This window comes from Oenanthe melanoleuca, chromosome 5 (assembly GCF_029582105.1).
Source record: "Oenanthe melanoleuca isolate GR-GAL-2019-014 chromosome 5, OMel1.0, whole genome shotgun sequence".
In the NCBI taxonomy this organism is placed as follows: Eukaryota; Metazoa; Chordata; class Aves; order Passeriformes; family Muscicapidae; genus Oenanthe; species Oenanthe melanoleuca.
In genome coordinates, this window is record NC_079339.1 from 25213210 (window position 1) to 25237465 (window position 24256).

General features: G+C 47.3%; 1 protein-coding gene across 2 annotated transcripts in view; it reads left to right on the forward strand.

Annotated features, from left to right (window-relative positions):
• Window positions 1-3505: 3505 nt before the first annotated feature.
• TYRO3 (TYRO3 protein tyrosine kinase) overlaps window positions 3506-24256 on the forward strand; it is a 40700-nt gene continuing 19949 nt past the window's right edge. The window contains exons 1-8 of one of the 2 annotated variants that reach the window (XM_056492925.1): window positions 3506-4121; window positions 7334-7517; window positions 9520-9620; window positions 13601-13771; window positions 16394-16480; window positions 20349-20464; window positions 23232-23409; window positions 23620-23762. In XM_056492925.1, coding sequence (XP_056348900.1) covers window positions 4034-4121; window positions 7334-7517; window positions 9520-9620; window positions 13601-13771; window positions 16394-16480; window positions 20349-20464; window positions 23232-23409; window positions 23620-23762 — 1068 coding nt within the window. In that variant the 5' untranslated portion in view covers window positions 3506-4033. Of the gene's footprint in view, window positions 4122-7319; window positions 7518-9519; window positions 9621-13600; window positions 13772-16393; window positions 16481-20348; window positions 20465-23231; window positions 23410-23619; window positions 23763-24256 lie in introns of both variants that reach the window. The other variant, XM_056492926.1, reaches the window with a different exon arrangement.

Sequence of the window (24256 nt, forward strand, 5' to 3'; positions counted from 1 at the left end):
TTAGTTTATCACCTCCAAAAAAAAATAACCATCCCTGACGTGTGGAGGAACAATGTTTGGGCTTGGGGTGATGATTATGATTGAGCTGGGCCCAAACTGGATAACCTTGAAACTTAGAGAAGAATCCAAATTTAGATCCACCATACAGTGACCCAATCCTAATCTCCCTCATCTACACCATGCCACCTGCCACACCCAGGCAAAGCTGGGAGAGTTTGGGAACCAGGAAAGGATCAGGCCTGAACTCAAAGCTCAGACTCATACCTGATATCTTTGTATTCTGAAGACAAAGTAAATGCAAGTCTTAAATAAGAGTTCACTGTCCTTCTCTTTATTCACATAGGAAGTTAAAACCAGCACATATGAAAGATATAAGAGCTGGAGGAGGCTGAAACAGAGAGACTGGAATATTTCAACACAGTTGCTTACTGAAGAAGGTGGTTGAGAGGAAGACAAGAAAGGAGAAGGGAAGAGATGGTAGAATAATATAAATTAAAAGGGAACAGAGTTCAGCTGTAGCTAAGAGAATTCCCAAATGAGCAGCATAACTCAGTTATGGTAAGCTTAGCCCAGACACAGGCAGGATGGGTTTCAGCCTTCTTGTGAGCTGCTGTTGCTGCTGCAGCCACACGTGGCTTTAAATACCACACCCAAGGTCTTGGGATGGCCAGTTTGGTCCCACGAGATGGCCAAGATGGAGAGTTATATTTGGGTCCTCAGAAGTGGCCACGTTAAACACTATTATTATCTGACATGAACAATCCATTATGATGGGTTGGGCAGAGAATGGAGATAGTTTATTCTCAGTTTAGTCCTTTTCAGTGACCTGAAAAGCCACGGTGTTATCCAGTAGCTCTCAAGCTGTGTCCTGGGCTAGTTTTGGAAAGTCCTCAGGGTTTGTGCTTCCTCAGTCCCTGTATTTTGGCCCAACTTTGGGGCATTAATTTGAGAAGCCATCCCTAAGCTGCAAAAGCCCTCAAACACATGGAGCTTCCTCCTGTCACTTGCTGTATCCTCTGATGGTGACCAAAAAGCTGGGAGCAGCTCTTGTTCTAGTCTAGGACTAAATATGCTGGCTTCAACAGATCTTCCATTCAGGAAGCATCTGAATAGCCATCCTGGGTCTCTACACTGTAGAGCAGAGCTACTCCTCTACTGCTGCAACCCTTGAATAATCCTTGTTCTTGCCATTGCCACAGCTTCCCAATGCAGGATGAGGGGTCTGCCCTCTAGCAATGGAAAGGTTAATTCTGCTTTTCAAATCCCAGCTCGGAGGATGGAGCAGACAAGTTCTTGAATCCCAATGCAAACTGGGCAGCTCTACAGAAAACACCTTGTACAAAACACAGGGATTTTCTATCCAGTTGCAGACTGACTACTTTGTCAGTGGAGCAGTGGCATGTGCCAGCAGCTTTTGTTGAACTTTTAGGGCTGTGGCTTCTCGTGTGGAAATTGGGGGTTTGGGGTGCTTTCTCACTGGGATAACCTGCTGCAGATGTTCTGTTGGGTCTCAGTAATTAGAAGAGGATGAACAGTAGAGGAGGGTGAGGAAGTCCAGCAAATACTTCTCTTCCTTCTGCCGTCTCTCTTTCCTCTACCTCCCTTTTGTCCTTTCTTCTCTTTTTCTGTCATCTTCTGAAGTCTCCCAGCACTGGGCATTCACCTCTGGATTATTGTATAGCTCTTCAGGCATTTTCTGGAATATATCTACACTTCCCAGCACGTCTGGTGATATGTGGCAACACACTATTGCAGCAGAAGTAAGGAAAGAATGTGATCCAGAGAGCCAACAGCTGTGTCCTATGTGTGTGAACAGTGAGCACTGCCACTGATGTTACAGCCTGAAGAATAAAGCCATGGTGCTTGATTCAGTGCCACAAGAGGCCAAGAGAGTTTATTTGTCTCCAGTTCCTAAAAACATTTAAGATTCATCAGTTCCTTTGCTTTCTGCATGGTGATACTGCACTCCTCTGTAAGTTTTCCCAGTGCAGTTTGCACTTCAACTGGCAGTATGTGCAGAATTTCAGTCCAATTTTTATATGGCTCTTCCTGCCTATCACTGTTAACTCTTCTCAGAACTGCTGATCCCTTGATGGGGAAAATCCCCCTCAGTCTACGGCTTCCAGCAAAGCTTTGCTCTCTGACACCAACCCAGAATCTGGCCTGTGCTATGCTACAACAACTGGAGCACTTCCTGAGCCCATGGGACCAGTGCAGTGTAAGCCTCTGTAATTGTAGGGCTGGAAGAAATCCTTAGATGGAAAACACCATAGAAACATGTCATTCTGATGGCCATTGATTTTTTTCTCATGAGATGACTAAATTCTGCAAAAGTAGCTACCTTCTGGAGGGTGCTATTGCCATAAGTGCATAAACACACCATGTAGCTGGATGGATCCATGGGGGAGAGGCAGCAACAACAGCAAGTGTGCATGAAGCTTTTAGCAAGCACCAGCACAGAACCTCTCAGCCCAAGAGCTGTAGTGATCCTGCAAATTCCTGTCGCCAAGTGCAGCTAGATTTCCTAGGAGCACTCAAATGGATGGCTTTGTCAGTGTCCCCTCCCAGCTACCTCCTTGCAGCAGGAGGCACTGGGGAGGGAGTGACATTTCCATTCCAGTAATGAAATCTTCTTGACATTGCTCCAGTCCTCTAGGAATTCCTGTCAGAAATGCAAATGACTTGGTGGGGGGAGGAGGGGGGGAAGGTGAAGATTAGAGTTTGGAATGGAATTGTATGAGCTTGTTGTGCCTCAGTTTCTCCTTCCCCGTGCTGGGGATAGTGCAGTTTCCCTGCACTCCTCCGTTTAGCCAGGTTTCCCGAGTGTTGCAGGAGCTGCTGGGCAAGTGCTGCGCGCTGATGGCTGTGGCAGAGCTACGAGCTGCATCGTGTTGGAAGGATATTGCTCCTTATGGCGCCTTTCAACCCAGATTCTCACCGTAACTTCTACGAAAAGGCAGCGCCAGATTTTTCAGAAAACTGTTTGCGACTTTTTCCATGCCGTTCTATAACCCTGTGGCAGCAGAGATCTCCCTCCTAAGCTCTCTCCCTACTTTCCCAGCAGCGGAAAAATGGTCAAGGCCGAGCCGATCTTGCTCGAAGGGTCGGGTGGATGTTCTCACCTTGCCGGCGCTCCTCCGCAGCTCAGCCGACGGGATGGGCATCCCCGCGGCCAGAGCGAACGGTGCGGAGTGTGCGGGAGAAGCAGGGAGCTGGAGAGGGCCGGCCGAGGGAGCTGGGGCTGGGGGTGTGTGTGCATGAGCCGGGGCTCTGCTCATCCCGGGGGGCCCAAGTCCTCCTCCCCTGCGGGGCTGGATGGTGCGCCGCGGCTCCAGAGGGGCCACATGCAGGTAGGGGGGGATAAGCGGTGCGGGCAGCTCCCACGGATGTGGGTCACTGCTCCCGGCGCTCTGGAAACCAGGCCGCCCGGCGGAGCAGCCCTCGAGGGGCGCCGCCTCCACACTCCCCGACCTCTGCCGCTGCCGCGGCCGCTCCCACCGCGCCCCGCCCCGCCCGTCCCGTCCCGCCCTCCCGGGGGCTCGCAGCCCCGGCCCGTCCCGCGGCGGGGGAGCGGGGGCGGCGGGCGCGGTGATTCGCCGCTTCGGGGGCGGTGGGCGCCCGGCTCATGCATATTCATGACGTGATGTCAGAGGGGGAGCACAGCGCGCGGTGACCGCCCGAGAGCGCCATTTCCTGAAGGAGGCGGCAGCGGCTGGGCAGGGACGGACGGACGGACGGACGGACCGACCTGCAGAGTGGCGTCGCGGCGGCCAAGCCGGCAGGGGGAGATCGCCCGGCGGCGGCGAGCGGACCGGACCCGACCCGACCCGACCCGACCCCACCGACCCGCAGCAGGTTCTCCCGAGGCTCGCCCCGGCCGGAGCCAGAAGTTTGCGCGTCCCCGTAGCCTCCCGGGCCAGCCCGGCGTGGGGCGGCGAGGCGGACCTGCCCCAGCCGCTGTCGCCGCCGCCCGCCCGGCGGTGGGAGCCCCCCGCGGCGCCGGAGAGAGCGGGAGGATGGTGATGCGGGAGCGATGGAGCTGAAGCGGAGCATGGCGATCCCGCGGCTCCTCGTGCTGGGACTCTGGGCTGCGGCACTCCGGGACGTCGCTGCCGTGGCAGGTGAGCGGGGCTGACAGCCCGGTGGCGGCGGGGCACTGCCCCCCGAGACCCCGGGCGCGGCGGGAGGGGCTGCGGGGCACGGCACTGTCTCCCCCGGGCAGCTCCCGCCCCGCCGCCTCCGCCAGTGCCCGCAGCCCGCCGAGGGTCGCCGGGCAGGAGCGGCCGGGCGCGGCGCCAGGTCCGCCCGGTTCGGCGGCCGCGGGGCCTCGGGCAGCCACAGGTGGGGTCGGGGCCGGCGCATTTTGCCCCTTCCCGGCCGGGCACGGGCGGCTCCGCCGCGTTTATGGTGCCAGCGACGTGGCGCTCGGGAGCGGAGCCCGGGCTGTGCGAGCCTCGCCCGCCGCGGGTAGAGCAGCGAGTAATCCTCCCGGTGTTTGCGGAGGCATTGCACTGGTATGTGCCTAGCGCCGGCCGTCGCCGAGGAAAGCCGGGCGCTAACGCATTCCTGAGTGGCTTTTGCTGTTTTTTTCCCTCGTGAACTCATTGTCCGGAGTTTCAGCCCCTAGTCGGCAGGGAAAGGCAGCGTGCTGGAGCGTCTCGGCGCCCCGGCCGCCCTCCTCCCGACTTCTGCGGGAGTTTGGGCTCCGCGCTGTGCCTGGAGCGAGGTGCGTGCAGTGACACGGAGCTGGGCAGGCTGTGGCACAGGCTGGATCGCTAGATCAGTGTCCTGAGGAGCAAAAAGCCTTTACCCTGGCATGCATGAGCAGACGTCTTCCTCTCTCTCCACTCCCATCACAAAAAACATATTCTGTTCCTAGGAATTAAAATATTCAGAGGTAGCAAGTTTAAAAAAACAAACAAACAGATGCGTCATGTATTTTGACAACTAGTGTGTTCACTTGTTGTTAATTCAGACAACTGCTTGATAAGAAATTTAACACAGTTCTATTTCCTATCTTTACATTTCACAATCTGCAGCTCTTACAGGTAGGCTTGGCAGTTGGATGAAATTACTTCTTGCACAGTCAAGAATGTTGTCAAATGAGAAATAGTGGGTGGGAGAGTAAAACAAGGAATAGGTGGAAATTAAAATCCCTATTTGCCTCCTATGGGATTCTTCCTGATACCTGTAGGAAGAGATGCTGCAGCCAAAACTGCATTTTTGACTTATGAAGTTATTAAAAATACCTGATCTGTAATTCTTCATTTTGGTTGAAATTGATGAAGGGATTATACTTGGACAATATGTACAACTCCGAACACTTGTACTCTATGTTAATTTCCTACCTAATTGATTTCTCTGCTAACTGAAAACCATAAAGGATGTCTAACAATATTTCCTGGTTTAATATGTGGCTAACTCTTTCAGCAGGGCAGTCTGAAGGATGCTGAATAGTTTGATTTTTCCATGAAGGCACCTGTAATGAAAATGTATGTCAGTTTGTGTGTGTGTGTAGCAGCCTGACTGTATCAGTTTCCTGAAATACAGAGAGAGCTGCTGTGAAGCTTTCATGTTGTATTCCAGTGCTGTGAGTGGTGAAAGGGAGGATGCTTTCTGGCATGCACTGGGATATGTCGTGGTGTTACATTTGAGTTAAGTAATGCGAGGTTAGATCATCCTCACCCAAGGTGATCAAATCCTTAGCCCAGCAAATAAGCTGTAGCAACTAAACTCAAATGATCAGCTTGCCCGTTTAGCAGTGCTCTCTGTGAATTTGCTAAATGAGTAACAGCAGACAAAAAGGCAAAAGACTGAGTGTCGGGAAACCAGCTGGGGAATCTCATGAAGGAAAGGAGTAAAGACCTTCTGCCTGTGTTCTGGGTTTTCTCCTAGACCACTGGTACTCATCTGGGTACAGACTGCTGGTGGCAGAGTGCTGGCTGGTCACACAGTGCTGGTTCCCCTTCTCCCAGCTGTTACAACCACGCTGTGAGATCCTCTGCTGCTCCTCTGCCCTGTGGTGGTGCCCTCATGGCTGTGGGAGGGGTGGCATTTTAGCAAGAAGGGAAGTGGCACATCCAAAATCTGTGTTGGATCAGTGGAAAGGCTGTAAGAGAGTTTGAGAGCAACAGGGCTGCTCACTAAGCAGCGCTTTCTGACTGGCTCTGTGAGCTAGCAAGGCATCCTGTGAGAAACTGACCAAGCAGTGAACTGGGTGAAGTTGTAATGTGTTGTAATACATAACCAGACAAGAGTGATGGAGTCCACTGCCAGGGCATAATACTGGACTAGGCTAGATCTGTTCTGGTCTGTCAGTCCTGTGCCACTGCATAGGAAATAGCCACTCTCCCTAACAAAACTAACTTTACATTTATTTTCTACCTTCCTGCTTTCCCACGGTCTCCTTTGATCTTCTGGTTCCTCCTTTATATGCCTGTCTTTCTTAAATGCGCTTAGATAGTTGTCTTCCGTGTCTTCTCATGGTAACAAATTCCATACATTCGCTTCTGCTTGAGGGAAACACTCCCCGTCCACCCACACATGTAACAGTGCTCCGGGCCAAATTCTGATCGCTTCTGTGTCAATAGAAACCTGAGCAGCTTGACCAGCTCTGCGCTGCTGCTGTGGGGTGGCGATGGGGTGGCGCTGGGTGCAGGGTGGTCCCTTGGCTGGGCTGGAGGGTGCTCCAGGCGGCTCGTTCCGCACACACCCACATCACGCGACAGAAATATCTGTTCTCTAAACAGTTCTGCTCCTCAGTGAGGTACTGTGGAATAGGCTTTGCTATCATGGGTTTTGCAAATTGTAGAGAAGCTTTCTGTAACGCAGGAGAACAGTGTATGCTGAATAGCAAGACATAATTGGTTCTTTCTCATATCCAAGCTCTTTACAAATGCATACAATGTAGCAAGCGTGATGATTTCTTAGCACGAGAACACTGTAGCTTAAATCCAGGCCTGGGGAAAAGAGGGAGGTGTGGTGGCGTGTTGAATGGATGCAGTTAGCGCTGCTGGATCACTGACACGGCGAAGCTCCCGGCGTTTCTGTGTGTCTCTGCTTGGGCACTGCTCTGCAGAACATCACCCTGCTGTTACACGGGTTGAAAAAATCCCCGTGTGCACACTGAACCACCACTTTTCTCCAGCAATTGTGCTTTCAGTGCTTGCATTTGCCTATTGCTTAGTAGATGTAGTAGAGTGCTGAGACTAACACACTCCTCTGCAGTGTGTGCTGGTAGGATATGTAATTCCAGACCACCAACCTAGAGTAATTTGCTGTACTCCAACCCCCCTTCTTCTGGGGGTGGGGCGGAGTAGTATTTTTTTTTTAGGTATGAAATTTACAGGACCTCCAATCAAATTAAAGGTGTCCCAGGGTCAACCCGTGAAACTAAATTGCAGCCTGGAGGGAATGGAAGATCCCGAGATGTTGTGGATCAAGGACGGAGCAGTGGTGCAAAGCGTAGACCAGGTGTACATTCCAGTAGATGAAGAACACTGGATCGGCTTCCTCAGGTACAACAGATGCAGGGAAGGAAGAATATCGTGGAAACTATTGCACAGTTTTCTGCTGTCAGCTATATCTCTGCAACTGCAGTGCCCTCAGTGGGGCAGAGTCTTCCCTGTGTGGCAAGGACATAACTGAGAGCAGAACTGAAGCCTCTGAGAGTTTATCCACTAGAACCATATTGGTTTTCTGACTACTGTGGGGACAGGTGCTTTGCTAATGCTTGTGATGCTTGAGACGTGACTTCAAGGTGAAAGGATGGTCTTGCTTTGTTTGTTCATCTTGTTCTGCCATGCAGCAGTATAAATAGGTTTTCTCTCTTGTACTCATCCTGTTCTCTTACTCTCTCTCTTGAGCTGTCAGTCTGCCTAAAGGGTGAGGACTGTTGATTGAAATGAGACTCCCAGGTCTATATCCCTTTCCTTTCTTTGGGGGGAGTGTTTGTTCTCTGAACCATCCCTGATTCATTTTGCAATGAATCCTAATTTGTTCCTAATACATTTACACTATGTGATATCAGTCCTTCTCCATTCAGAGGCATAAAACTCTTGTGCAAAGCAGATCTCTACACCTTTATTTTGGCAGAAGAGGGATGTCAGCTAGTTCTGGAAGTACTGAGATAAACAAGATCCAAGGTTCTGCTCTGTCTTTTTACGCATTAAAAGAGCTTGTACAGGCAAAAATACCAACACCGTGAGAGCTCAAAATTGTTGATCGACTGAGAATCACTCGTCCCTGAGCTCTGGCTTCATCTCCTGTCACGTTTCTTGGATTGACATTGCACAGAGTCTCCAATTCCACCAACCAAAAGCCTTTGTGTTAAAGCTTGTCTGTAAGAAACATTTTGGTAGGAAAAACATCTGTGCACAGTGAAACTATTGCATAACATTATGTTGTGGAAACAATTTATCTTGAAACTATACTGTTTACTTCCCCCTGGTTCCACTAGTTAACTCTGTCCTTCACAATCTCGTTCTGATCTTTCTTGCCTCTTGCTTTACTCCACTGGGAACTCTCTACAGCACCAGAGATAAGTTAGGGTGCTAAATCTGGATGTATCTGAATCTTTCTCTCCTTTCTCCTCTCTTCTCCTAAAGAGATCATTTCTACCACCCACATGTGACTCTCTGCTGTGATCACTGTGTTTCAGAACATGGGCAGGACAGCTGATGCCATTTGAAGGTCCAGCTCTGAAAATCGGGCTCTAGTGGGTCCATTTTGTGCATTTTGGCAAACACTCTCCCCTTTCTCTTCCTTCCTGAGACATCCTTCCCCTCTGCAGGAGGCTGCTAGCGTTAGAAAGGTGGGCATCAGCTGCTCAGGATGCTGCATGGCGCGCGTGCCGCGGGGAGCAGTCTGCCCTGGCGCACGGCGGGCTCTCGGCCACACTGCTGCCTTGGGTAGCTGGCACCTGCTTTGAGACCAAACTCTGCCCTTGCTCACCATGCACCAGTGTAACCCCCTGAAATCACAAACAGGGCAGCCCAAGGAGTTCTGCAGAGGGAGCTGCTTTGGGATCAGAGCAGCACCGAGCGCAATGGAGGCGAGGGGGGCCCTTTTCTGACCCCCCTGCTCCTGTGTGAGGCTGTGCCAGTCCTGGGCACCTGAGGCAAAGCAGTCGCTGGAGGTTTGCAGTGTGGAGTTTCCTGCTAGCTCAGAGGTTGCAGACCAAGCTGTCTCACTTGAAGGCTAGCTAGATTCATGGTTCAGGATGGAGATGACCCCTTCTATCCTCAGAGGACACAGATGACTGGTTTTCTGCGAGGATGTTTTGGAGGAAGACTGTCTGCTCTGCAAGGACTCTCTCCACCCACTTTAGAGAGGAGCCTCCCATCTCTGCTGTTTTGCCATGTGCTTTGTGCTGGCTGGCTGTTGATCTCCTCCCCAGAGCTGGCTGTGTCTCAGTGGGTGTTTTCCATGCATCTGGTTTGCCAAACACTGGAGGGTCCTTTGGGGCAAAAACATGCTTTATCCACATAAAATATCGATATGGCTTTTGACTTTTTTCAGCTTGAAATCCGTCGAGCGGACAGATTCTGGGAAGTACTGGTGCCAGGTTGAGAACGGGGGGAAGAAGGAAGAATCACAACAAGTGTGGCTCATAGTGGAAGGTAAGGAGGAGTAGTAGTGCTGGTTTCCTTTCAGAGCTGACCCACCAATATGCTCTAGGTCGAAGTGGTGAGAGCAGATTGCTCCAGTGACAGGCTTCTTGGCTCTGAACCATTGCTGCTGACTGCAGGGAAATCGCTACAGAGCAGGAGTGAGAACTAGGAGAACTGCTTCAAAGAGCAGAGCTGTCAGTTCATTGCCTTCTGGTTTTATTTTGGCATGTTAGGAAACAAGATCTTTTCATGCAAGCACATTTCTTCCCAGCTTTTAAATGCATTGTTGCGGTCATCCCTAAATAATTCGTAGAATGTTGAATAGTTCAGGTTGAGAGGGATCCATCTGGTTCAACCCACTTCTCTAAGCAGGGTCACAGTCTATTTCTGTGTGTCAGCCAAACAGGTCTTTGTGGGCAAGGTGCAGTTTTAACCCAGTGGTGAGAGGTGCTGTACATCAGCACTTCATAGCTGTGACTGCTCCATGTGTCATTTTTCTGTCCGGGGTTGTCTGATAAGAATGGCTTCCCAAAAGTCACCCAAGGCAGTGTAGATCAATGGCTTCTTACTTTCTCTAATTTCACTTCCCTTGAGCCATGATTCTGTTAGATCCTTAGAAGGTAGTAGTCATAGAATGGCTTAATATTTGGTGAAGAAGTTGACAGGGATGGCGCATTTGAAGCAAGTAGTTTTTTGGATGCATTTGGTAACATTTTGGGCTGGAGCTGAATTAACAGTCCTAAACATTGGGGAGCAGGGAGGGTGTTGTGAGAAATGATGTGGTCACACAGCAAATGTCTCACTCACTCAGGGCATGGAAATATTCATAGCAGCTCTCACAAGAAGAGTAATACATTCTACCTTCCATAAATCCCAGATTTTTGTCCACCTAAATTTTCAGGTGTAGTTTCTGCTGGAAAATGTTATTTACAGCTTAAAACACTCTCTTGTGCAGAGTTTCCATTTCTATCCAATTACCGTGGCCTGCTCCAGAGGTGGCTGCATTTGCATGGTGGGTGCATTAGGAGTGATTGGGTAGCTCAGTATGCTAAGCTGCCTGAAAAAAACCATGCTGCCCTCTGGACTGCACAGGCAAAAGGAATCAAAGTCACAAAAAACCAGCTGCAGTTATGCAAGGCGGAGTGTGTTGAGAATGAATGCCAAAGCTTACAGCAGAAGTGAAAAAAAGGCAAACAGTTGCCTTTATGAGAAAAACAAGTATGGAAGAAGGTAGTTAAACTTGAACTGGGCATATAGTCATGTGTAAAGGGAGTTGGTGGATAAAATTAAAAATTAACAAGTAGTGATAAGGGGTGGAGTTTAAAAAATGTGTCAGCTCTTAGCATAAGGATCACCTGGGAATGCAAAAGCCGGTCAGACCCACCTTGGCTTTATCTCTGTGTATTTCTTCCCTGGATGTGCCAGATTTGGGTAGCAGCAGTTACTCTATCCATAACAGCTGTCCTGTGACTGAGAGAGGATCTTGACTCTGGTGATTTGCAGCCTTCAGTAGGTGCTGACATGCTTTAGTGTGGCACACAAACCAATGTGGACTATTGGTGATCTAACTTGAAGTGAGCTTGAGTGGATTTCTGTGCTGTATATCTGCTTAGGTTGTCTGTACCTGCCAGATTTTCTAGCAATGGTATTTGAACTGTCTTTGTAATAAAAATGTTTGATCTTATGGAACACTTAGAATTTACGAAACCAAAACTGTTTTGAACCTGCTTCCTGGTTTAGAAACTAGTCTCTGGCCTTACTGAGAACATGATAGTGTTTGATGCCTGGAGAGGTGATCTCAGAGGCACACTGTGGAGTGATAAAAAAGGGGATTGTGTTTCTTACAGAACTTTCCACCTGAAATTACACCTCTGACTGTGTGGCTGTTCCTGGGGTTGCTAGCCCCCATTGTGGCCACAGTCAGAGACCAACCCAAGCTTGTGTGGACACATTCCACTGAATCAACACTGTCTCAAAACTGAGCTCTGTACATAAAAGTCAGCCTTAAAGGTTGGATGCTGGCTTGGAAGGGGGAATAGATGGGATCATTTCCTTGTTTTGCTGCTGAATTCCTGACTGCTGGCTGCTCAGTGCCTCCATGGGGCATCTGTGAAAGGGATGTGCTGACACCCATCTCTTGTGCCCCGACCTGGGAGGCCAAATGTGTCACAGCACAGCAGCGAGCTGTGCAGGTAACATACGGACGGGGGCAGTGCGAGTTCCTCAGCTGGATGAGTCAGCTGCACTCCCTCAACTCTGAAAGTTTTTAATTGTGGTCTTGTCTGCTCTGTTTAGCTGCTCCCAAAGTGAGAAAACCTGCCGAGCTGGGCAGGATCTTCCTGAAAGTTTACCTTGGGTGTCATGACAAATGGACAGGAGGCAGGGATCCTGCTCACAGGTAGAGAAACAGTGATTATTTTCCCTTCTAATCTTCCTTGGAGAAGGAAGGCAAAGCAGGCAGAGATGCCACAGCTGCTATCTCAAAAGCTTACTCATTTTTATTGTTTATGCATGAATGCAATAAAAAATGAAGCAAAATATGTCAGCAAAAACAAGCAGTATGCTATGACTATGGATATACTGGTCCTGAGCATTAGCCTTTGCACAAATAGGCACTGTCATTCCTCAAGAGGCTTGGGTTTAGTCTGTTCATTTACTTATTGCTCTAAGGGAAGGAGACAAGGAAGGCACAAAGGAACTGCTACCTGAAAGACATAGTGACTGGACAGTCAGTGAAAGACTGAGGAAAGCACTTTTGGCTGTAGCTTGGGGGAAATGCCGAGTGTTAGGCTTCTAAATCTCTGTTTAGGCACCTGTATTACTTGCCTGCTGGTGGAGGTGCTTGGGCCTATCGTCTTTGGCCAGGGACAGACAGAGAAATTTCTGCATGTGAATTCACAATGTTGTCAGTTCTTTTGTTTCTGTGGGGCAACAGATCAGCAGCTTCCAGAACATGCATTTTCCAGCCGAGAATGCCTGATTTTGGTTGGGGTAAGTGCTGTTGGTAGCAGGAGTGTTTGACACACAAAGATTTCTGTAAAAAAGGGAGCTGAACGTTTCTCTGGGCCATCAGCTCTTCCACCAACCACCAGAAGTACATACTGGCTGTCGTGCATGGCCAGCACTGCTGCTGATGGCTGGTGAAATCCGTGCCAGTGGTTTGGAGAACTGAAATCACCAGAGTTTTGGCATTGCCCATGGGAGGAACCACATCTCTTGATGTGTCTCAGCTATTGCCACTTAGAGATGACCTGAGGTAGGTAGCATTGCAGCTGCATTTTGCTCCCCATGGGCCTAATCTGATACCTGTTGTGCCAACCAGGAGTCTTTCCATGGTGGGGAGCAGATAATTACTGAGAGCTGTGTCCGTGGATGGCCTTCAGCTCTGAAACAAATTGCCCCTGACTCCAAGTAAGCCTGGTTGTCGTGGTGTCAGAGTGTGCTGGAAGGCATCTCCATTCAATTAAGCTCCAGAGAGAGCATTGTAAATGCTCCCAGCCTCTCACTGTGGGGATTCTTTCCTCATTCATGGGTTTGTTAAAGCCGGTAGTTCAACACTTTCTCAAGCTTCAGGTTTTAATGCATGGCAAGAAGTATCTGCAGCTGGATTAGCTGCCTTTTAAAGTGGTGTCTGCCACCACTAAAGTTATTGACTGTTGGCTCTTTAAACTCCAATCTCTGCAGCTGAAAGATTGAGAAAATACTACCACTAAAAGCTGTTTCATAGGGGAGTCTTGAATTGAAAGTGGTTTTTAAAAGGCACTGTGCAAAGCAAGTGCTCTTTCTCTCTGACTTGCACTAGTAGTATTTAGGCATTCGTGCCCTGAGGTGATCCAGCATATCTGACCCTTGGTTTTGGTGAAGGGCTCAGAGGGCGTCGGATTCAGCCTAGCAGCAGGACAGATGGATGTCCAGTGTTGGGCACTGGTAGTAGTGGAAATAAAGAAGCAGTTGCTCCAGTTATTGTCACTCGTCTGTTGCTTTTCCAGGTGTGCCCTATTTCACTGTGGAACCTGAGGATGTGTCCGTGTCCCCTAATGCCCCTTTTCATATGGCCTGTGCTGCTGTGGGTCCCCCTGAACCAGTGACAATTGTCTGGTGGATGGGAGACTCTAGAGTGGGGCTTCCAGACGTCTCCCCCTCCATCTTAAACGTGTCAGGTAAGGCTGCTGCCACTGCAGGGGATTGCTTGGAGCATCAGAAGAGGAGAAGAGCTCTCTTCTGATCATGCCCTGTACACTGGGTAGCCACATGGTGTGAGAATGATGTTTAACTCTGCATTGAGGGTTGGGTGGTCATGATCACGTACAAAGACTATCTCGAGGGGTGATGTTTGCTCAGTGTGTTTTCTGCTGGCTTTGGGCACACAGGCTCTTACAGAGTTTGGCTGTGACCGGCACTCTTGTTAAAGGTGCTGTTGAACAGATGATGCTTTGGGTGCCTCTTGTTCCACCTCATGGAGGGTGTTCATGGTTATATGAAGTGACTGTTGGTGCTGTTTCTCTTGGAACTCCCCAAGCATTCACATGTAGCAGGTGCCATCCCCTCCTTCTGTGCACAGCCCTGTCACACACTGCTTTCCCCTCTCTTACCCACCCATCTCTGTTTTTGCAGGCTTGCTGGATGCTCTTATCATTAAAATCTGACAGCCTCATGTAATTGTTTAACACTGCAAGAGTGGTTGTATCAGAGCTCAAATGGGCTGGTTGATACCCTTCAAGACCGAGATTTGCCTCAGAGCAGAGCTTTCCCCAGCAGGGTCAGCAGAAAAACTCAGGAGTCAGTAGGTGTTAGGGCCTCTCTTCAGACCACTTTCAGAAAAGGGTGATGCATCTCCACCTGGAACTAACTGCAGCTATTCTTGTAGTTACCTCTTAAAAGTAGCTTTACTGTAGTTAGCTGTCCAACAGCCTTGTGTTGTGTTTTCTCTTTGCTGCTGTTCTATTATTCTCAGCAGCCTGACTAGTTGTTTAGAAAGAACAGGTTTTACAACTAAGAGTTGTCTCCAGGTGCTCTTTATCAGTGTTAATACAGTTACACCCAGGGTGAGTTTTTGTATGTCTTTGGCCATCCTTTGAGCTATCCAATCCTATCCAGGCTTTCCTTAGAACCTTATTTATTCACAAGTCAAAACATGATTTGTGATTTGAAATTATTTTAATCATCTGCTCCCTCTCTTATGTAGCCACCAATGCTGTTCTAAGTTGGAAATGAAAACTGCTCCCTTATGATATAATCTGCCTGTTGAAATGGAAACTGAAATGATGGATAGTCAAGAGAGGAAAGACAATAAAAAAATAAGTCACTCTTCCTCCACTAAGCTCATCCCGCAGTGCTTCACAAAATATCTGTTGGGGAGCACTGGCTTGGAAGCCTGAAAAAGACATCTATTACTAGTGATTCTGCAAATGAATTACTGTTTTATATATTTTTTTATTTGCTTCCAGTATTCCATGGGATGCCCCTTGGGAACACCCTCTTTTGGTGCACTTCGGGATGTCCCTTGGGCAAATGGTGACTTTACAACTTAAAACATAAAACAACCTGCATGGTTGGATTACCAAAGCATGTAAAAAAAGGCAGTTGGTAAGAAAACAAGCATGGCTAGCTGAGGAAAGTATCATGCTCTGAAGAAAATAGTAAGAAAGTACTTGGCCAGAAAGCAAGCATTTAGAAGGTTCAGCAATGTTGTATTTGGAAAGCAGCGCTGGCAGGGTGCTAGGGAACACGCAGTTCCTGGTTTGTGGTGTGTTTTGTGTTTTCCTCAGGACAGGGCTGTGTTAGGCTCTGTCCTGGGACAGGCCTACCACATCAGGTGCTGCTCTGCTGTGCTGCCTGCCCTTCAGCCTGCTGGCAGCATCTTCTCTGGTTCACAGGGATGGGAGCAGCACTCCCTCCTCTCTTCCATTTCACCTTCTTTGCAGTGCTGCTAGTCTCAGGCTTGGGAGATGAGTCAAAGATCAGAGACACTGTGCAAGCTGCTCTGGGCAGCTCTGAAATGTTTTTCCTTCCTAAATTGTATGCCCACAGTGAGCCAGTCTTTAACTTTTCTCAGATAGAGCCTTTTAAGGCAACTGAGGGCCACTGCGTGACTGCAGTTTCTGGACACAGTTCTCCAGGCAGCCTTGCACATCTATCTCAGTTCTGATTCATGTGCAATATCTGTGTGTCCTGGAACAGCCAGACATCAGGATAGTGCCATGGGATGGATGGATGCTCACAGAATACATTCTTACTTGTATCACCCCTGGAAAGTGTTTCAGTGCTGATGCAGTAGCATTTAACTTTCATTTCTTTTGTGTGTCTTCAAAAGTCTGATGCAAGGTGAGGGGCTGACTAGAAATAGGCAGCACCTGATTAAAAGTTTGCCTGGGCTTATAGCCCAGTTAGAGGATGAATGTTGCTCAGGTGTAGGCTGAGGCCCAAAGCGTTGGGCTTTGTGTGAGCTCACAGTTCAGCACAATCCTTGCTCCAAAGATGCTCACCAGAATGGGAGAAGCAGACATCTACTACTGAGTACTATGAGCTGCTGTCCTGCCAGATTCTTCATTCCTTTTCAGTGCTTTCTGACACTTCCTCCATTGCCACACTTCCTCCATTAAAAGTGTACTTAGCATATTATTACATAGAAATCTGCATGCCTTGGATTGGCACCCAGCTCACCCCTCCAACTGCCTGTACAGCTTGAGCTGGATGTCACAAATAATTGAAATTCTGCTGAAGATTGAAGCTGGATTTTATAGCTGTTTGTGTTTCCTTTCCTTGTTTTGGCTGATCTCCAGGTATTAATCAAAGCACAGTTTTCTCCTGCGAAGCTCACAACGTAAAGGGATTGTCTTCATCTCGGACTGCCACTGTTCAAATTAAAGGTGAGAGACTGGGCAAGGGCCTGGGATTTGCTCTCTGGGGAGGGAAACTAGGGCTCAGTGCAAGGAGCTCCCTCAAAGCTGCCAGCACCACTTGGAGCTCTCAGCAGTCGAAACAATGCTCTGTGTTCTAGCAGCAGTTCCCACTTCCTATGCAGGGCATATCCCAGGCTGCTGAAATAATCCACATCTGATTCAGGACTGGAAATGTGATGTCAAATGACAGCTTTTCCTTGAAAAGGAGAGAGCTGGGGTCATTAAGTTGTTTGTGAGAGATGAAGCTGATATAAATTTGTAGCAGGGAAATCTTTACCTCTTGGGAATAGACGGGTCTTGTTAGAGCTAAAGAGGCCATTACTTCTGCTTGCTATTATTAGCATCACATTAGGTGCTGAAAAAAGTCAAGGAAGGTGATCACCAGTGGCAAGTAAGGTCTGCTCATCCACACTGGGTTTATGAATTTTATTTTTTTAATTCTTTGCTCTTTAAAAGCTCATTGAAAACAAATAATTCCTAGCCTGTGCATGACCAGTTGCCATTTGGAAGTCTCCAGGCTGGTGTGACATTTCCTCTATTCCTCCAGGTAACTGAAACAGGGATAATCAGAGCAATCAGCTCATCCCCTCTTGTTCATGTTGAGATGCTTCTGCATTTGAATTTTTAGTCATGCTTTAATGCACTTTTAATTACATGAGCATCAGTTCCAGGAGAGGCATGGCACAAAAATCATTTGTTCCAAGTGGTAGCTTATTGCTCAGCACAAATACAATCAATCCTTTATCTCTGTATCAGTATCAGAGCTCACAGTTGTAGTAGGTAGTGTTCATTAAAGGACAGATCGAAATCCAGCTGTATTCTACTGCTCTTGGAGTGTGTTTTTGCTCAGGACATTGTGGTTACTGCTATGCCAAGAATGCAGGACATTGGACTAGTAAGATTTATAACTTAATTTAAAACCATTGGGAGTTGTTGCCTTAAAAGCTTGTCTACACAGAGGAGTTACTTATTGTAGAATATATCTTCTATGGATATTTTATCCTGGGATAGAGTTTAGTTCACAAAGCTATTACACTTTATAAAATCTTGCCAAGCCATAATTTGAAAAAAACATTTAGCACAAACAAGCTTTTAAAGTTTTTAATGTTAATACAGATTATTATTTTTTTAACCATTAATAAGATGAAAGGGTAAAGACCTCTGAAGTCTATCATTTCCCAGCAACTATGTTTAGCTGATCATCAGCTGATGAATCCACACAGCCTATTTAGGAGGGACATATTGCCATCACACACACACATTCTAGAGCTGAGAAAGAGCAAGCTTCAGTCACTCAACTAACATTGCACCAGCTTGTGGTATGTCCAAGAGACAAAAATTGAGGTTTTGAACAGCAAGTCCAGTGCTGTAGTCATAAAAGTTATGTCTGTAATACCTCAAAGGTATGTCTAAAAAGTAGTTATAAATTTACCTAAGTGATGAGGCTTTTCTAAATAGAAAAGCTTTTGAAGATGTAGTATAGCCCTGCTAAAATTAAAGCAAAGCTCCTACACAGCAGAAATAGGGCAGGCCCAAATAATGTTTATTTAGTTCTTGATCCTATGAACATGCAGAATTCAATGAAGTTACTCCTGGGAGTAGCTGCAAATGCATGTTCTGGGCCTTCCTCTCTTACACAAACCCATCTGCTAATGAGGACTCTTAAATCTTTCTAAATGTATTAAACAATTAGTTTCTTCTGTGTTTCCAGAGGCAAATATTTTTGCTAGGACATAGACAAACTGTTAACATTTCTTCCTATTTGCTCCCGTTGTTGTTCATTATCTATTCTCTGTAGTGCCCACAATGTGCTGGGTGTGCTCCAAGCAGAAAATCACTGTTATTGTAGCCCACAGTCCCCAGCCATTACAAAGCCCCATTGTTCAGCCACTCTAAGCACAGAGGAAGTTAACTCTCATTGTGTTAACACTCAAGGTCCTGTTTTCTGACAGGCTTTTCTCTCCTTTATGTGTGCAGCTCACACTTTAGGGCTGTATCCCATTCCAGAGCACAACAGGAAACAGCCGCCCACAGTTTTTTCCCAAGAGAGATGGGAAAATGCATCTGGCCCTTGCCTGCAGACTTAGGGGAAGGTGCTAGCAAGGCTGCCCTGCTCAGCCATGTCTGCTTTACACACAGGGTGTGTTAGCAGTTGATTATTTCTTCCCACTGGTGGCACAGCAGGTACCTCCTTCAGGCCTGCCATCCTGTGTTGAAAAGTACCCATTGCTCAAACCCAAAAGCTACAAGTGTGTCTGCAGGAACTTGAGTTATGGACAATGTTTTAGCAATACCCAAAAGCAGGATTTTGTCCCCTTAAAGGGCTTACAGACATGAACACAAAACATCAAAAGAGAATGGAACAAAGATGCAGGAATGTCTTAAGTTGACTAACAAAGAACTCATTGCCCAGTTTCCACCCCAGACCTTGGTTGCTGCCTCACTTACACACCCTGTTCTTATCCAGGTAGCAAGCCCTGCCCTGGGTCCTGGTAACTGGTTAACTAGACTACAATGGCTTTATAGGGTTAATCTGTGTCACCATCTGTTCCTGTCCTCCAGGCCCTCTGCAGAGACCTGGGTGTTTGGGCTCTGCATTTCTCTTGCAAGATGTGCTGAAGGCAGCAGTATTGAGGTTGTCCTTGGTGCAGTGAAATGCAAAGGTGCTCTGGCAGGGTAGAAGATGCAGCTGGATAAATCCTGGCTTGCAATTACTTTTCTATTGCTGCTTTCTGATGGATACAACTCAGGAGACATGGAAAATTCAATCTGCAGGCAGAGCCTTGTCCTGAGGACTGGTTTCTGAAAGAGGACTCCTGAGGGTACAATTTGTTGAGGTGCTGCAGGAAAACTATTACAAGCATCAGTGTACAATTTTTTGAAATGAGAAAAAGGTCAGGGGAGAGCTTAGTATTCATGAAGCTGCTAATTTTGTCAGGAGTGAAGTGCCTGAATGAAAACTCAGAGGTGAAAAAGAGATGGTGACTGGAAGGATAGGAATTAACTATATGGACTTGTAGTGAGAGGAAAGGAGAAGTCAAAGGGAAGCATCAAGGATCCTAAAAGGAAGCCAAGCAGTTTGGTGCTGTGCTGTGGTGGTGGGAAGCACGAGCATCTGATTAACTGTCCAGTCTTGGAATCCTGATTTTGTTCCTGGCCCTGCCCTTAGTTTGTGGAGTGGTATCAGCCATGTGTGGCTGTGTGGCAGGCACTCCCTTTGCCTTGCATTTCACCTCTGTAAAACAGAGTTTATTCATCCCAAGCCTGAGGAGGCACTTTTCAGTCCAGGCTGTGTCCCAGGCTGTTTCAATGGGAGTTTGCAATGAACACCTGGAGGCAGCACAAAGTCTACTGCAAATCCAGCTCCAGGGTATTCAGGTCACTACAGCAACCACCCTCCACCTGGTGCTGGCAGAGCTGGTGTCAAAGGCTGGACTGAGAGCCCAAGGTGGGATTTTAAAGCCCTGGTTTAGTTCACAATGTGGGTCCAGAGGCAACTGTGTGCACAGCAGAGTCATGCACTGCAATGGAGGGGGCAGGGAAGAGAGCTGAGTAGCAAAGGTGCAAACATCACACACAGGCATTGCTATCAAAGAGATCAACCTCTGCCTGTGTGCATCAATGGGCAACGTGAGAATGGCTGACAATAGCTTGTGCAATGTTAAAATAATAGTTTCATTCACAACAAGTCAGGGATGCTCTCTAAAGATGTGGTGTTTTACCACATTTCTGTTAGTGATTTCATTGCATAACTTTTAGCCTCAAGCCTCTTCCATTTCCAGGTGAATACCTGCTCAGTTCTGTGTGCACTGAAAGGTCTCTGTTTCCTTCCTAGCCATGCCTCTCCCACCTCTCAATGTGACTGTGAGCCAAGTCACCAGCAGCAATGCCAGCGTGGTCTGGGTGCCAGGATTTGATGGCCGTGCACCTCTGCATTCTTGCACTCTTCAGGTATGGCCTCCCTGCATGAATAACAGGTATCTTCTGAGCCACAACATTTCCTGGGCCATCATTTGCTATTCCAACTTATTTATTTATTACTTATTTATTACTTAGTTTTGTTTCAGTTCTTACTTCACAGCCTAAAAACATAAAAACTTAAAGGAGGCAACTCATAGGTGCCAAAGAGAACTTCATGCTCAGAAGTTAAGTGTTAAAGGCTGGCCCCATTCTCCTGGCCAGCAGGTTATCACACCAGTTGCTTTGTGGCAGCTGCTCCATACAGGTTATTACACTGCAGCACTCTGTGGGTAGTGCCTGGAGCAGCTGTGGCTGCAGGATGCTCACCCTTCCCATGGTAGCTTTTTCCAGTGCAGGTGCCTGTGAATCCCATTCCAAATCAGCATGATGCCAGAAGAAATGCAGGAATTTGGACATACCAGTAAGTCCAAGGGATGAGGAGCTTGCAAACTATAGGATGTGGTACAGGAAAGGTAGGAATGATGAAAGCAGGAGGCAGATTGGGCTTTTTGATACAAGATCAGGCCTATTTGCATGTTTCAGAGCAATTTTAAGCCCTGTCTCTGAATCTTTATTGGTTTTCCATTGTCAAAGACCAGTTCTTCCTAGAAAATCAAGCTTGATACTGTTCTTTAGCTTTGCTAGGTGCAGAGTACTCCACATCTCTGAAAAACTGGTCTGCCTCTTGAAGTTCCTGAGAACAATGCCATGTGTCCAACCTCAGGCAGAGTCAGTTTCTATCACTGCATACTTAGAATCAGATCAAAGAACAGGTAACCCAGTGAGAAAATAAATGGTGATACCCAAAGCAGGCTGTGTGTGCACAGCTAGGCACATTCCCCATGGATTTATTTGCCAGGCCCCCTTGCTTTCCCGACCTCATTACAGCAGCCTTGTGAGCTGGAGTGGAATTTCTGTGCTGTGATGCCAACTATGCAGAGGAGGATTATAAACTTAAGGTATGCTGGAAGCAGTCTAGCTAATTTACTTGCAGTCCTCTTTTTATTTGGGGGGGAAACCAGAGGTTTCATGCTCTGATGTTTATTATATTTCATAAGTAAAGGAAACTATCATCTAGTTTTAACTCACTGGCAGAAAAAAATCGTGAATGCAGCTGGCCCTGGTCTGTGGGTTTAGTTGCTGCTTCTGTTCTTGTTCACAGTCAAAAATGGTTTTCTTCCTCTGTTTTACAATGCCAGTTATCTCAAGCTGGAACAGCCTATTCTCTCTGGCTTGCACGCTGCAATGCTAATCATTCTGGGGTTTAAGTTCTCCCTCTCACTTTTGGCAGGGACAGAGATGGGGGATGGGACATGTGGAAAAGAGGCTGAATCAGAGCAGCCCAGTTTCTGTCAACTCAGCAGTCTCTCACCCCTTTTCTAAGCCTTTTCTGTTCTATTTGGGGAGGACAGAGTTCCTGCATGTGAGTCCAGGAGCAGGATAACTTGGCAATGACCCTGCACTGTCAGAAAACCATGCTCCCTCTGGCTCCCACATTGAGGGATTCTGTGTGAGGCATTGACCTACATTTCCATGTGAAAGTGCACATGTTCCTGGCTCCTCATGGCTGCACTTCTGCTGGGAGTCTCCCACAAAGAGGAGGGGGATTGGAAGTTTCTGTGTTCTTGTGGCATTGCAGTGGGTGCCCCAGGAGCACTTTGCAGATTGCTTCTGGGGCCAGGGCAGGGAATGGCAGCGTTTTCTGGCTGCTAAAGGCCAGGTTCCAGGTGTGAAAGGGGCAGATGCACGAGCACCAGCCCTTGGGAGTGTTGAACAGAAACACATCATCCAGCAGACAGGGTTTTACAAAAAAAGTTTTCTTGTTTTTTCCGTGCTGCGGACGACTGTGATAATGACAACAATACGCTTTTCTATTCAGGAAACTTGAGCTTCTTCCTCTCTACCAGATAAATAAATTAGTGTGCCAAAAATGTATGTGAGAGTGAGCAGAAGGGCAGTGAGAAAGGAAGAAAGGCTGCCATATAAAATACATAAAGTCCATATGACTTTTTCACTTTTGTCAGTACATCTTGCTTTTACTCTCAGCTTTGCTATTTTGTATGCACTTGAGGAGAAAGTCTGAGCCTTGGAGCTGTGCAGTGATTTCTGCTATTTTTAGTACAAATGTAGGAACATTGACTCTGTGCATTAAAAGCACACACTGATATCAGATGTAAATTAACATTCATACTGCTTTAAAGCTCAGGTTTGGAAGCAGGAAAAGAAAGGGATGTGGGAGTGGTAAGAAGTTTCTTTTCAGTTTAATTTGAAACAGGTTAGTTGAACCAAACCACCTATGTCTACCTGTCTCTTATCCACTACAAAATTTAAAACAGACAAACTTCTGGAAAAAAGTGTGGCAAAAGGTGACAGTAGGCAACAGGCAAGTTGCTCTGCTGGTTTTCATTGCTCAGATTTAACCAAGCCTCAGAAGCTGACTGCTACCACTCAAAGTGACAAGCACATTTTGTTTTCTATAAAGGAATAATAATCAACTGTAGAAATTGTAACATAGGGAAGGAAATGTTGTAAAATATGGAACCAGATTTTCATCTGGTGGAAAATTTTTCTTCTGCCCAAGTGATGTCACTTCATGATTCTTAGTTTGACAACTCCCTTTTCAGTATTTTAAGCACCACTGGTGCTATATCTATTCTTACACTTTCCTAAACTGACAATTACATGAATTCTTATCCATGTGGACATGTTGGCCATGTTGTTTATGGTAAGAGTCATCTCTGTTTCACTCTTGGCACAGGTAGCTGAGTCACCAGATGGGCAGGAGGTGTCCACTGAGGTCACCCCAGTGCCACCCTTTTCCTACACCGTGCAAGGATTGAAGCATTCCACCAACTACAGCGTCCGTGTGCAGTGCAGCAATGAGATGGGCAGCTCCCCTCTCACTGACAGGGTTTACTTCCAGACCCTGGAGCTTGGTAAGGAACAGCAGACAAGGACAGGACAGCAGTTATGAACATGAAAAAGAGACAATCATAAATGTCATTAACTCCTTGCTGATTCTGCAGTGCAGGAAATGTTACACTGTTAGATTGCTCATCTACTCTGAGGGTGAAACTGCCATTTTCAATGTGGATAGTGCCTTTTTTTCCTGCACCAAGTGATTGTGTTCTGTTCTCTGCTTTCAGCTCCAAACAGCACCCCTCAAAATATCCATGTCATTCAAAGAGATCCTGGTTTAATTTTGGAGTGGGAAGGAGTGGCTCCAGATGTGCTGAAAGAAAATGTCTTGGGATACAGACTGGAATGGATTCAGGATAATGTAACTCAGGTAACACTGAGCCACTAGACACAGAACTGCAGAAAGTTCATACTAAATTTTCTAGGCATTAAGGTCCCTCATTCATACCAGGGGATTAGATTACTGACATTACTTTTGTGTAAATGGATCTATTCTGGCTTTAGGGAATGCCTCAGTATTTGACTTCAAGATATAGGACCATTTCCTCCTTCCTGGCATGTTGAGAATTCCTTCACTTGATGTTCATCTGCAGACAGACCAGGTCTCTGCCATTCCTTGTACAAGAAGAGCAACAGAGAGAGAACTCACTTAGTGTCTCTCTGCTTCTTTCTAGGGCTGAGACAGTGCAGGATGTGGGCTTTCTGTCCCCTGTGACTGGGCCTGGGCTTTCCAAATCCTAGCAGCAAAGGTGTATTTAACAAGTGAATGAGTTGTGCTGTAAATCACAGAAAGAAGGTTGTGGATTCTTTAGCTCCATTTAAAATACTCAGGGAGTTGAAAGGACCCTGACAGGGTAGAAGGCC